Source organism: Arachis duranensis, chromosome 5, assembly GCF_000817695.3.
Source record: "Arachis duranensis cultivar V14167 chromosome 5, aradu.V14167.gnm2.J7QH, whole genome shotgun sequence".
NCBI classification, from domain to species: Eukaryota; Viridiplantae; Streptophyta; class Magnoliopsida; order Fabales; family Fabaceae; genus Arachis; species Arachis duranensis.
Window position 1 is genome coordinate 5078096 of NC_029776.3, and position 14544 is coordinate 5092639.

The 14544-nt window shown below is 35.4% G+C and overlaps 1 protein-coding gene across 1 annotated transcript in view; it reads left to right on the forward strand.

Annotated features, from left to right (window-relative positions):
* LOC107487529 (uncharacterized) overlaps positions 1 to 14544 on the forward strand; it is a 41257-nt gene that overhangs the window by 950 nt on the left and 25763 nt on the right. Inside the window, exons 2-26 of the mRNA XM_016108187.3 lie at positions 268 to 371; positions 1476 to 1610; positions 1697 to 1747; positions 2711 to 2805; positions 2900 to 3017; positions 3398 to 3499; positions 4363 to 4551; positions 4633 to 4793; positions 5402 to 5572; positions 6247 to 6339; positions 6453 to 6771; positions 7680 to 7784; positions 7897 to 7992; positions 8871 to 8938; positions 9651 to 9771; positions 9870 to 10064; positions 10154 to 10357; positions 10465 to 10574; positions 11737 to 11833; positions 11923 to 12021; positions 12118 to 12279; positions 12359 to 12433; positions 12508 to 12993; positions 13072 to 13545; positions 14361 to 14474. Of these exons, the coding sequence (XP_015963673.1) occupies positions 268 to 371; positions 1476 to 1610; positions 1697 to 1747; positions 2711 to 2805; positions 2900 to 3017; positions 3398 to 3499; positions 4363 to 4551; positions 4633 to 4793; positions 5402 to 5572; positions 6247 to 6339; positions 6453 to 6771; positions 7680 to 7784; positions 7897 to 7992; positions 8871 to 8938; positions 9651 to 9771; positions 9870 to 10064; positions 10154 to 10357; positions 10465 to 10574; positions 11737 to 11833; positions 11923 to 12021; positions 12118 to 12279; positions 12359 to 12433; positions 12508 to 12993; positions 13072 to 13545; positions 14361 to 14474 (3944 nt within the window). The remainder of the gene's footprint in view (positions 1 to 267; positions 372 to 1475; positions 1611 to 1696; positions 1748 to 2710; positions 2806 to 2899; positions 3018 to 3397; positions 3500 to 4362; positions 4552 to 4632; positions 4794 to 5401; positions 5573 to 6246; positions 6340 to 6452; positions 6772 to 7679; positions 7785 to 7896; positions 7993 to 8870; positions 8939 to 9650; positions 9772 to 9869; positions 10065 to 10153; positions 10358 to 10464; positions 10575 to 11736; positions 11834 to 11922; positions 12022 to 12117; positions 12280 to 12358; positions 12434 to 12507; positions 12994 to 13071; positions 13546 to 14360; positions 14475 to 14544) is intronic.

Here is a 14544-nt window from a genome sequence, read left to right on the forward strand (position 1 = left end):
ATTTAGGAGAAAAAAGAAATGGATATTTCAGTACTTGATTTGTTTTAGTTGTCTTGATCTAGTGGTGTGTTGTTCCGAGGTGAATGCACATCTTTGGAGATGATTAAACTGTGGCAACGTAGAAGTAATACACTAATAATATGGTACTATCTTAAGATTTTGAAAGATCCTATGGATATACACGCTTGTCTGCCCTGTCATCAAATTTACTTAAAGCATTCTTGATCTCTTTTGGTCTTTATAACTGGTGACTAAAATATGACACAGGTGATGTGGAGCTGAAGAATATGCAGCTTAAGCCTGAGGCTCTAAATGCTTTAAAATTGCCAGTGAAGGTTAAGGCAGGTTTTCTTGGATCAGTGAAACTGAAGGTTGGTGGTTGGTTAACTGCATCTGATACATATATTTTGAATTGTGATATTGTTGAATGGTCAATACTCCTGTGTTTTTTCTTATGGTTGTAAGTTACTTAACACATGTACACATATTCACATTTTTGCATTTCTTGTTCTTTTCCGTTTGCTTCTGTAGTAAATCTCTTTGATCTAGTATTAGAATAGAGGAAAATAAGAGAGTGGGGAAGAAGTAAAGGAAATGAAAAGTTGAGATAGCTATGAAGTTCGAAGGCATCTATTTCAATTATTTCCATTGTGAAATTTGTCTTTTTGCAGCTCCCTTTGCTAACATTGTGGTTTAACCATATATTTCATTTAACATTTTTTCCTATGGGTTTTTTAATTATTTATTTATTATTTTTTAAAAAATAAATTTCAAATGTTTTTTTTCATAGTTACGAGGTTAGAATATATTTCCATCCCTATATTTTTCGGTAGGTGTTTGTGCCCTTGACTTGGAGCAATTTCCGTTGGTTCTTTTGCAAGGCTTTTGAAGAATGAGGCATCTATGTGTGTGTGTGTGTGTGATATTTTACATTTTACTTCTTTTTATTGCTGTTTATTTTTTATTATTTATATCTATTTTTTGTGTTGAAGGATACTTATAGTTGTATTTGTTAGATATATAATTATTCATGTACCTCTATCTAACGACTTAGCCTTAAGGAGAGATGGTATTGTGACATGATATCAGAGCTTCTATGATTAAAACATCTAGAGTTTAATCCTTGCTCCCATTTTCCTAAATAAAGATAGAGTTTCTTTATAAGTAAAAAAGAGACCTGTACTTATATATGACATTTATTTGTTTCATGACAGTATTGCATGATTTTTTACATTTTCCTTCTTGTTCTTGCTGTTTATTTATTTATTTTTTTTTGTGTTGGAGGGTACTTTCCATCCTTTTACTTGTAATTCACTTTTTCCCTTCCTATTGGATCAAGTTCCTTGTATCCATATAAAGAGAATCTGGGTTTTTATGCTTATCTTAACTTATGCATAAACTGAGCAGGCTTTTTAAGTAGCACAATCCTTTCGATATAAAGCGATGGTTATATTTATATTTTTGCTTTGTTAAAGGTTCCATGGAGTAGGCTTGGCCAAGATCCAGTTTTGGTATATTTGGATCGCATTTTCTTATTGGCTGAACCTGCAACTCAAGTTGAGGGATGTAGTGAGGATGCTGTCCAAGAAGCTAAAAAGAGCAGAATACAGGTCAGAAGTTTGAATTTGGTCAACAGATAATTTGTTGCTAGACAATTTATTTGCTGAAGAATACTTACCTCTCTTTTTACAAACAGGAGATGGAATTGAAGATATGGGAGAAGTCGCAACAGTTGAAGTCTGAAATGGTATCAGCTTTGTTTCATTTATTTGTTTGTTGTTAATAGCAACTTGTTATTATTGTGAGTTGAAAATTTCACATTATGTGGTGTCCAACCAAAAATATCTTGCCTAAAATAAGTTCAGAGGTAGTGACAGCCATCTTGTAAACATTTTAATTCCGCCAAATGTGCCAAAGGACTGTGAAACCAGCACCATCATTGCCACAAAAGTTTTCTTCTCTTGGCCAAAGTCTCTTGAGAATCTGAAATTGTTTAAAAGTTGGATCACACGCCCAGCCCGAGCCTCATAGAAACTGCAAACAAAGTATTCCCTATAAAAGTTGCCAGTCAAGACTGAAAGAAACTTATTTTCTGTTCAGTTACATGCCAAAATTCCGAAGTAGTATTTATATTCCCCCCCTTCTCTTTTAATAAATTTACTATTATTTATGTATTTCATGTCCTACAAGGGTCCATTTCTTTCTCTCTCAGTCTCAGTCTCTTTTTCTTTTTCTCTTTTTTTTTTTTTAAATAAAAACATTCTTTAAAAGTCAAGCAATATGTTGTTAACTTTTTTTACTTGTTTAAATTCACAGATTATAAATGCTCAAGAAGTCAAGTTAGTGAATATTGAGAACGAAATACTTTCCAAAACACTCTAAAGAAGCACCTATTACTACATATTGAAATTTATTTTAACTTATTCATAAATTATTTATCAATAATTCTTTTCAAAAAGAACTTAAATAAGTTATTTACTCAAATAGGCCCTTAGTGAATTGGGTATACATTAAGGTTAACTAAGGGATTTTGGGGGAACAAGTGCTTTCATTATAGTTTCCTTGCACATATGCATGCCATATTATTCAGGAATATGTACTCTTAATGCCTCCTTTGGAGCCCTGTGTAAGTTACTAAATATGTGCGTGGATGTTTGTGTATGTTCAAGAATAACTTATATTGACTTTTATATCTTGTTTTATTTTGAAGAATACATCATGGTTGGGATCCCTCATCAGCACAATAATTGGAAATTTGAAACTTTCAATTTCCAATATTCACATCAGATATGAAGATTCGGAGAGGTAGAGGAGGGTTTCAAATGTTCTCTTGATGGTAGTTTTAGATGGTACACAGTTTCGTATATCTTTCTTTAGCCTAATATAATCTGCCTTGTAGTAATCCAGGGCACCCATTTGCAGCTGGTGTTATGTTGGACAAACTCTCAGCCATGACGGTAGATGATACTGGGAAAGAGACTTTTATTACAGGAGGGGCACTGGATTGCATTCAAAAGGTTCTAATTTATCTTAATATGAATTGATATCAGCTGTCATGATGAAATCGTTTTGTACTGCTTTATATGCTTGTATCATTCTAGTGTAAGGTTTCCTGCAACAAACAGTAGATATCAAGAAGATTTTGTATTTGAAGTTTCCTAGGGGTGAAAATAAGGTTGTTATATTATTGATTCTATGTATAATCTTTTTTATTTGCTTCTTTTAAGGAATTGTGTTACTTACCATAGAATCATAGTTACCAGAAACCGTAGTTAAATCCAGAATTGCAATATGATTACATTCTTGTTCAAAGGTCCATAATGATTATTTCCTTTCTATAGCTATTATGTTGCTAGTTTTTTTTGGTGTAAAATATATTTTCCTTATTGTTTTGCAGTCTGTTGAGCTTGATCGACTTGCAGTTTATTTTGATTCTGATATTATTCCATGGCATATTAACCAAGCATGGGAAGACTTGCTTCCTTCAGAGTGGTTTCAGGTATGTATTTGGTGGATAGTAAGGGCCGAGGGTTTTCATTTCCCTTTCTCCCAACCTTCTAAACTTAGTCCTTTTCTGTTTCTGTATATTATGGATGTCAGGAGAGTGTGTGTATACAGTTTAGAAGGTTCATTGGAACTTCTTTGCTTTTTGACAACATTAGTTTCTCATGTGTTGTGATGCTATTGGTCTCTTTAGATGTGTTTCTCTATGAGATATACAGTGTGTTAGGCATGTGTTCTTACCTGGCTCAGTTTACTCGGACGTGCATGTTTTCATTTGCTTCTTTTCTTTTAAAGATACCTTGTCCTCTACAGAAATTGCCCACCTGCATGTGCACACGCAGGGATAATAAGGAATGAACCTTTTTGGAATATTCCGGTAAGTTTGGTTGTGAAAAGATACTATTTTTGTGGAGCAGATTGATGGATAATCCTGCTTGGGATATAGATGCTCTATCTTGATTCTTTAGTCATGCAGATTGTGTTTAGTCCACTTATTAACCAGAAAAGTGGTAGAATCTCACCTAAGGTGGTCTGCTCATGTAGAAGACAAATTGAAAGATTGAAGGATGGCCAAATTTTAGGGATGTTTAAATGGAATGCAATTTATTTGGACATATGAGGACAAAATAGAAGTACAGAAGCTTTAATGTTCTATGGTTTGGGATATTTACCCTTTGGCGTGGGCTATGGAATGAAAGATTGAAGGATGACCAGCTTTTAGGGATATTTATAATTTATTATGCAATGCAATTTATTCGGACTTATATGGATAGAATAGAACTACAGAAGCTTGAATCCATCACTTATCAACATATCTTTGATATTCAGTATCCTCATCAAATTTTTTCAAAAATTCAGGTATTTAAATTTGGAACTAAAGATGGGAGGCCTGCTGATAATTTATCAAGGAAACATTCATACATTCTGCAACCAGTGACTGGAAAAGCAAAATACTCCAAGCTGCGGCAGAATGAAACTACTGATAGCAAGCAGCCTTTACAGAAGGCAGTTGTCAATTTGGATGATGTTACAATCAGCTTATCTAAGGTTCTATTGATTCTTATTCTTTGCTTTCTTTTGCTTCCAGGGATTGTTAGTGGGGTAATCTATACAGTTCTATCTTTGTAGGATGGTTATAAGGATATTATGAAATTAGCAGACAATTTTGCTGCATTTAATCAACGTCTGAAGTATGCCCATTTTCGTCCACTGGTAGCAGTTAAAGTTGATCCAAAGTCTTGGTGGAAGTATGCTTGTAAAGCTGTATCTGACCAGATGAAGAAAGCGAGGTAATTTACAACCCCCTATTATGTTCACAACCTGATGCAATAGATGTCAAGATACAATTTGTGAATGCTAATTGCTCTAGATAAAATACGGAGCTTGCACAAGTAGCCCACAATTGAGGAGGATAATATGATGTGAAATAACAACAGTGACGAGTAAGATATTACTAGTCCCCATCCTAGAAACAAGTTGATACTCACATCTTTGTTCCATGCATTAGCTATAATATGGCTTCAGAATTCAATCCACGTGCTTAAGATTTTTTAATAAAATTTTTTGTATGATTTTGATTGTTAAATTAGAGAAAACAAGAGAAAAGAAAGGGTAGGAGAGAAAACGAAGGTAGTAATAGCATTGATCTGATCTCAGGATATTTCTGGTCTAAGATGACTTAGATTGTCATGTCCATTTCTTGACCTGAGTTTTTTTTCTAGTTTTTAGTGTATTCTTCAAACCAACCACCTACTTTAGTTTGCTGTTTTAAGCTTCAGAATATTTTAGGGACATTCTCAGATTAATATAAGAACTTCATGTGTTGTGATGGGAATTGATCTTTATTTATCATATTTTCAATACACTTGTTTTATTAAGAATATTGTGTTACTGTCAGTGGAAAGATGTCCTGGGAGCAAGTTTTAAGATATGCAAGCTTGCGGAAAAGATATATCTCTCTCTATGCTTCACTGCTCAAATCTGACCCCAGTCAGGTGACAATCAGTGGCAACAAAGAGATCGAAGAACTAGATCGTGAACTTGATATTGACCTTATACTGCAATGGAGGTACTTTAGTTTCAACTTTATCTTAATATTTAATATTGATTACTCATATGGAAAAACATAGTATATACGGTCATTATTAGTTGGCAGGTATAGTGTGATGTTAACCGTCAGTTTGCATTCTGCATACATTTCCTAGGTAACTATAGTATCAGAAGGTAGCTCAGGTTTTCAAGGTAGATTATATTACATCAATTTGAATCTTTAGCCAGCCGTTATGTCAGAAACTGGTTAAAGAAGTTTGTAATGCTACTTTTATAAAAAATCTTGCGTGTTTGCTGGTGTGAGTGTCTATTAAGCTTCTAGTATCGACTGTGTCTATTTTATTGGCTGAATTGAATGATGCATAGCAACCAATCTTACAACCAGTTTTAGCAAAGTCATGTTACAAAATTATTATGTCATTTCTTGGTTGCTACTTCAATTAAGAAAATCTTTTGTGGAAATTATAATCGCTTTCTTTTCTGACTTTGACACGTTGAGTTCTTGTCTTAGGCTTTGCCTTGATAATTAATAAGTTCACTTTGTAGGCTCTGTATTCAGGTGAAAGTTCCATAGTGATTTCTTGTCGTCATTGTCTATTTGGGTTCAACTAAAATTGTAATATATAGTAGACTTTGGAATTGTCTTGTTTCCTGTTCAACTTTGGAAGTATTCCTACTTGATGCGATTTACAGAATGTTGGCTCACAAGTTTGTGGAGAAATCGGCTGAATTGGATCTTAACTTGAGGAAAAAGAAAGCAGGGAAATCTTGGTGGCCATTTGGAGGGTGAATATTTTGTCTTCAAATATTCCATCTCTCATAATGACAAAGATTTTTTTCTTTTTCTTTTTAATATAGTTTTGACAGTATTGCTGATGTGTGATCACATACACTGGCAGGACCAGTGAATCTCCTAAAGAGGGAAGTGAGGAATTTAATTTCACCGAGGAGGATTGGAACCGATTAAATAAAATAATTGGGTACAAGGAAAGTGATGATGGGCAATCTGTGACTAGCAAGGCAGATGTTCTTCACACTTACCTGGTAGTTCACATGAATCATAATGCCTCAAGGCTTATTGGGGAAGCCAAAGAGCCTGTTGCTGAATTATCATGTGAGGATCTCAGTTGCTCTGTAAAGCTTTATCCAGAAACCAAGGTCTTTGACATTAAGTTGGGCTCCTATAAGTTATCATCGCCAAAAGGTCTCCTTGCAGAGGTATGACTTATCCTCCTCTTGTTCTTCTTCCTTTTTATGCCTTTTGTTTTTGCAACTGAATTTTCTCCTTACAATTGATGTTAATTTTGTTGATTTATATTTTATGCTTAACAACACAATTGTGGCATAATAGAGTTAATTTGAGCTGTTAGGGAATCTATCCTAGCTGGCACTTCCTATAACTACCATAACAGCTTCTAGACTCTTCTAGATTTTTTACTCAGCTAGACACTGCCTTAGTCAACACATCTGCTGGCTGCTTAGTTGTGGGAATATGAGCAACCAGTAATTTCCCTTCCATGACCCTCCTTTGTTACAAAGAACAGATTCAACTCCATATATGTCGTTCTATTATGCAAAACCAAGTTGCGAGCTAGCATTATAGCACTGAGGTTGTCACAGTAAACCATTGGTCTTGAAGTGGGAACCTTCAGTAAAGTGAGCCAAGTTTGGACCTAGATGAGTTATGCAGTGAGGTCTATCATGCTTCTATATTCTGCCTTTGTACTTGACCGAGCAACAGTAGGCTGTTTTCTGGACCACCAGGAAATGAGGTTAGGTCCTAGATAGACATAGACCCCTGATGTGGACTGCCGATCATCTACATCTGTAGCCCAGTCAGCATCACAGTACCCTCGCAGATTCAGGTTCATTGGTCAGGGGCTGGTCGGAGCAGAATTCCATGTTCCTGGGTGCGAGTAAGGTACCGGATAATCCTTTTCACAGCCTTCCAGTGCTCTCTTGGGGAGAGGACATAAAATTGGCACACTTTATTCACATTAAATGAAATTTCGGGACTTTTACCAGTAGCATATTGCACGGCTCCTACAACCAATTTTTTCTTCTATACAATAACAAGAAAAAAAAAAATTTGTGGTATACTCAATCTTTGTTCTTTGACCTTTCAGAGTGCAACTTCCTGTGACTCGTTAGTTGGTGCCTTCTATTATAAACCTTTTGATGATAAGGTGGACTGGAGCATGGTTGCCAAAGCTTCTCCTTGTTATATGACTGTAAGCTGTGAATATTAATTCCTATTATCATCGATTTGACTATTTTCTTTATATTATATTTTTTAAGTTTTTGGTTTAGTTGTTTACTAATTTGTTGTTAGAATTTTGACAGTATATAAAGGACAGCATCGATCAAATTGTGAAGTTCTTTGAAAGTGATACTGCTGTAAGTCAGACCATAGCACTAGAAACTGCAGCTGCTGTGCAGGTACTATATAACATTGCTGCTATTTTAAAATTGTTTTGGAATAGTGAGAATTATATATTAATTTGAGAGTCCTAGTGCATGAGACAGCGATACTTCATTTGAGTTGTGAGCGTTCTGGTCCAACCAAAAGCATCAAAGTGCTGCCACATTGCATACTTCCATAACCGTTGCCTTCTTTTCTCCAAAGCCTGACCTTAAGAAACCATTTGGATATAAGGATACTCCTAACTTCACAATAGCCTTGGAAAAAAATTGTTTCAAATATACCTCCTCCTGAACAAGTGGTGCATAGTTTCTGAATTTAAGGAGAACATTGCAAAGTCCGGAGATAGATCAATATGAGGAGAAGTAGTTAGCTAACCAATTGTGTTAATCATATCACATTTCTTCTATGGTGGCAAAAGTCTTGCCTTTAGAGGAAACTTTGAAAGTAATATTCGGTTCCAAATTGATTCATCCAAATGTGATATCTGGTGATTTTGTGTGCGATGTAGGAATTGGAAGGATTTACAAATATGTAATTTGAAGGTCCATTGTATACTACGTTATATTTTTTTTTAGATAAACCATGTACTGTGCTTATCATCCCAGTCTCCATAGAAGCATGTGTTTTATTGTTGTTTCTGTTATAGGGCTTACATTTAGTCCCTCCTCTCCTGCAATAAATATAAGGCTTAAACCTGCAGAGGGGCGAGGGCAAGTGAGTCCAAAGATGTCCACAGTTTTTGTGTTGTTACTTCATTTTTCATAGTATATCTTACATAGTTGTAAAGGTGGAAAAAGTAGAATTTATTTTAGTCCTGGTGGAGAAAGATGTTGATTTATGTCATTCTTGTTCATGTAAAGAAAATTCTCATTGGGCGGTATATTGTTCCCAGATGACAATTGACGAAGTGAAGCGCACTGCACAGCAACAAATGAATAGGGCGCTGAAGGATCATGCTCGGTTAGTTTCTTTATAGTCTTCTAAATTTGGATTATGCATGTGTGAGATATTGTAAAACTGCCTATATATTTGAGCATGAAATTGCCCTGTATGCTGTTCTTGTTGAAGTATGACAATAGAATATCACTATTTTGATTCTCATCTAGAGCAACTTATACTAGACCCAGTATTACTGAAGGGGTTAATAGGGGAATCTGACGGATGAAATACACAACACTCCAGCTCTCCTAATGATGAAAAGAAAACAGTGATTTATAGGTTTATTGACATAATCCCAACGAGGAATGGAAGGTATTAGTTTGGTATTTTGGAAAATTTGTATATGAGTCTATAATATCTTCTGGTACATTTTTTTGGTTAGTGAAATATACTGAAAAATAAAAAGGAATGGAAGGTCCCTTTCGTGGTGATAATGCAACATTGCTGTTGGTTATGTCTTACATTACAATTTAGTACAGTAGCACTTGAATTTAACATTTCTACTGGGATTTTTAATAATGATTGATGTGTGTTCAAGATATTAAGCTGAAGACAGCTAGATGCAAGTTTATTAGCTCTTGGTTTTGAGTTTTACTGGATAGGACAATGGAGACCCTGGATAGTTTTTACACGGTTTTCTAATAGCTCGTTCCATTTCTTTGTTCGCTCCCCAGGTTAAAGGGTTTCTTCATGGAAACCTTTGTGCTAATCTTTATTGTTGGTCATCTGCCAGGTTTTCGTTGAACTTGGATATTGCAGCTCCCAAGATTACTATTCCTACTGATTTTTGTCCCGACAATGTGCATGCTACAAAGCTTTTACTTGATCTAGGAAATTTGATGATTAGTACCCAGGTTGGATATTCTTGATAATTCTTGTAATATGTCATTTTAAATTTTTAGGGTGTTGAATTTTTTTAAGTTGTTAAATGGCATAAGAAATGTTTATGCAGGATGATCGTGAACAAGAATCAACTGAGGGGAATATGTACCTGCGATTTGATTTGGTCTTAAGTGATGTATCAGCATTTTTGTTTGATGGTAATTATCACTGGAGCCAAATTTCTCTGAATAATTTAGCCTCTTCTACCAGCAGTGGTTTCTTCCCAATTATTGACAAATGTGGCGTCATCCTACAGCTTCAACAGGTGTTATTCTTTACCTGTTGAAAATTTTGAATTGTTAGTGATGAGTTCTCTCATTATGTTGAGGATTCTAATTTGTTTCTTGTGATCAGATTCGGTTAGAAACTCCATATTATCCTTCAACTCGTGTTGCTGTGAGGCTTCCATCATTGGGCTTCCATTTTTCACCTGCAAGGTATCATCGACTGATGCAAGTGATAAAAATCTTTGAAGGGGAGGATGATGACAGTTCAGAGTTTCTTCGTCCTTGGAATCAGGCGGACCTTGAAGGTTGGTTATCTCTTCTGACATGGAAGGTAATGGTCTCTTGCATCCTGCTTGATTAGATATTGAATTTTTTGTTGTTCATTTAGTTTCATAATCTGATATGCAATATTATTCCTCTTAAACAAAATTGCCATAGGGTGTGGGAATTAGGGAAGCTGTTTGGCAGCGGAGATATTTTTGCTTAGTTGGACCTTTTCTCTATGTACTTGAGAGTCCTGACTCAAGGTCTTACAAGCAGTATGTAAGGTGCATACTCTTCCTCGTATCTTGTTATTAGATTCTCTGTGTACAGTGTAATTTTGTTGATATGTTGGAGCTGATAGTACATCATGCTCTTAGAAAGAAAGAAGAGTAATTGTCTAAAAAATAAAATGCATATATTTGTTTGTATTGTCCATTGCATGTATATTTGTGAAGTGGTTATTATAATTTGTATCTTAAATATTGGTAGTAACCTCTAGATGAAGTTTTGACTAAGCAAGTACCAAATATTACATGAACTATTTCGGCACCTTCAATGGATCAATTTTCCATGGATATGCTATTAGATCAACCACGTAGGGAACAGAAGTTTCAGAAAGTTATTCTTTAATAATACTGTTTTATGAAAACTTGTTCATTTTTAGACAGTAGCAGTTAGGCACTACTGTGTGCTTGTCAACCATTTTTCTTTTTATGACTCAAAATTATTTCGGTTTATATAAAAAAAAGTTTTTACAATGAATAAATTTGAAATGAGTTAAATAAGAACAATTTGAGTAACATATGAATAAAATGAGAAAAAAGTTCACCTTCAAATTTCAAAATAGTAGAGGAAAGAGAGAGAGAGAAAAAGGGGATGATAAAATAATGTATATTCACTATTTTAACCTTGTGGTCAAGTTGTTTCTCACATTAGAGTCGTTGGATAATTTTTTTTTTGGGGTATAAAAGATAGAGAGAAATACTTGTACCAAAAAGTCAGTTATTCCCCACAATATCCTTTATCTATTGTTATAGATATTGACATAACTACTGCTATTTTGTGCCATGTTAGTTTGGGTTTTCAAGTTGTCAACCCCGGGCCCCACACCCACCCACAGAAAAAAGGGGCAAAAAAGGTGATAGTTTTCATGCATCATATAGCCTCTGGCGTTTAAGCATATTGAGAGAGATTGCCACTTTATTTAAGAGAGTTTTTCCATTGAACTTTTTACTAGATAAAGGTATTCCCTCTGTTGCGCTTGTTGGTCTCTATTAAGTGGATTTGCATGGTGGCTGCAACTCATTCACACAATTGATAAACGAGTTCGGTTGTTTATTTTTATTCTTTATTGTTCTTTTCTTAGCATGTGCTTGAGGATTGTATCTTCATATTTTCTAGTTTTTGTGTATGTTATTAACACTGCCTGTAATCTGATTGCTATAGCCTACGAGGAAAACAGGTATATCAGGTTCCACCAGAATTTGTTGGTAATGCAGAGCGTGTTTTGGCTGTGTGTAGTCCTAAAAGGTCGAACAATAAGGTAATCACTCTTTGCCTAATGTGTATAATCTAGGGATGAAATCATTCTGTTATTTCCAAGGAAGTAATAATAGTAATTAATCATGCTAGATTGTTGAGGATACGAATGCACTGATTTTACGTTGTGAATCTGAGGATTTAAGGAAAACCTGGCATAGCCGCTTACAGGGGGCTATTTATTATGCATCGGTTTGTTACCCCTTCCCTCTCCCTTTCCAAAATGTTTGCCTTATTTTCCATAGTTTTCAAATATGAATTATTTGTTGCTTCATTATATTTGTGCAGGATTCTGCTCCTATATCTGGTCTGTCCGAAACCTCATCAGATAATGAGGATACTGAATCAGAACATGATAATCAGGGTGTGACTGAGATAGCAATTGCTGAGAGATTGTTTGTAACAGGTGTTCTTGATGAATTAAAGCTTTGCTTCAGTTATAGCTATCAGGTTAGCTTTTTTGTATCTGGTTAGTTACTTTAGTTTTAAATCTGAATTTCCCATGTCCAAAATGTGCTTCTTTCTGTAGTCTGGTCAGAGCTTAATCAAGGTGCTTTCAAGTGAAGAAAAGCGTTTGTTTGAATTTCGGGCTATAGGTGGTAAGGTAAGATACATAGTCTGTTTTTTGCTTAACTTGATTATATATTCTTCTCTTTTGATGTTTTAATATTATAACAGGTAGAGCTTTCTATCAGAGACAATGACATTTTCATTGGGACTATCTTGAAGTCTTTGGAAATAGAAGATTTGGTTTGCCAACGGTCCCAGCCTTGTTATTTGGCTAGATCGTTCATTGGGGCTGCGGATGCACATTCATTATTTCATGATACTATGGGGGAGGATGTACAAAGCAGTGAAGTAATCCCCAGTGAAACTGATGATAAGTTTTATGAGGCACCTGAGACATTGACAGATGCTGCTGATTATCTTCTGCAATCACCTGTAGGAACACCCGCGAATGCATCAAGTTCCCATCAGGGAACTAAATATAATTATTCATCATCGGAACCTCCAAAGTTTAGTCGCATTACTGGACTTCTGCCGTGTGATGCTCCTGCTGGTACTATGGAAGTTGAACTTAGTGAAACACTGGAGAGTTTTGTAAAAGCACAAATTGTTATTTATGACCAGAACTCTACTCGGTATAATAGTGTAGATAAGCAGGTGGGTGCCTATGAGTAATGACAAAATGACATTCTGTTTTGTGCGGGTTCATAGCTAATACTACATATTTGATTTCAGGTGATAGTGACTTTGGCTACCTTGACATTTTTTTGTCGTAGACCGACGATCCTTGCAATTATGGAGTTTGTTAATTCTATAAACATTGAGGATGAGAACCTTGCAACATCAAGTGACAGCTTGTCAACAACCATTGTAAAAAATGATGTGTCAAGAGATGCAGATGATCTACATGACACTGCTGTTGAGGAACATGCTGTTAAGGGCTTGCTTGGAAAAGGGAAATCTAGAATTATGTTCAATCTGACGTTAAAGATGGCCCAAGCACAAATCTTTTTGATGAAGGAAAATGAAACTAAGCTTGCTTGCTTGTCACAAGAGAGTTTGCTTACAGACATCAAGGTGTTCCCTTCCTCCTTTAGTATTAAAGCAGCGTTGGGAAATTTGAAAATAAGTGATGACAGCCTACCTAACAGTCATTTATATTACTGGGCATGTGATATGAGAAATCCTGGGGGCAGATCTTTTGTGGAGGTGCTTCTTTTCCCTATCTTACAATTTTAAATTTTAGCATGTGCGATCCATGCATGAAGTTTTAAGTGCTATTGTTCACTCTACATAGTTGCCTTTGGATAGAAGGGAGTGGTATTGTTGGTAGAGGAAGAAAAGATGTCTTATCCGGTCATGGTTTGAGGAGGCTTTTTACTCGGTTTTTCCCCCTTCCTTCCTTTTTTGGTGTTTTGCACATGGTTTCTTTGGAGTTGTGGCAGAATTGCAGATGCACTGGCAGACGATTTTTATTGATTGATCTGTTTAGGGGAGGCATATGAGATATTTTTATAACAAAATACGATTAACTACATAGTAACAAATAAAAATGATGTGCAGCCAAGCCCTTTGGTTTATAGGAAATGGGAAGTTACATTTTTATTAATTGATCTGTTTAGGGGAGGCATAAGAGATATTTTTAAAACAAAATACGATTAACTACATAGTAACAAAGAAAAATGATGTGCAGCCAAGCCCTTTGGTTTATAGGAATGGGAAGTTCCTTCGAACAGCTGCAGGGATGGATTATTATTATTATTATTGATAAAAAGAAGAGATTGCACACATTATGAGAGAGAGAAAGACCAAAGGGGTAGAAGGGTCTTTACCAACTTAAGTTAGTTAGGGACTGTTAGGGTGGAATCTATCCTAGCTGGCAACTCCTATAACTGCTCTAACCTAGGCCCTTCTAAATAGACACAAAGGCAAATGATGAGCCTCTACTTTATAATTCACACAATGCTTAGTTTCAGACTTTCAGTATCACGAATTTAGTACTAAATATATGCATGACTGTGCAGTTGGAGTTCATGTCATTCAGTGAAGATGATGAAGACTATGAAGGTTATGATTTTAGCCTCTTTGGTGAGCTTTCTGAAGTGCGGATTGTTTATTTGAATCGATTTGTGCAAGAGGTATTTGGTTAATTGTTTTAAGTTCTGTGTACTTTATGGATATCAGGTATAAGATTCTGCGTGTAAAATT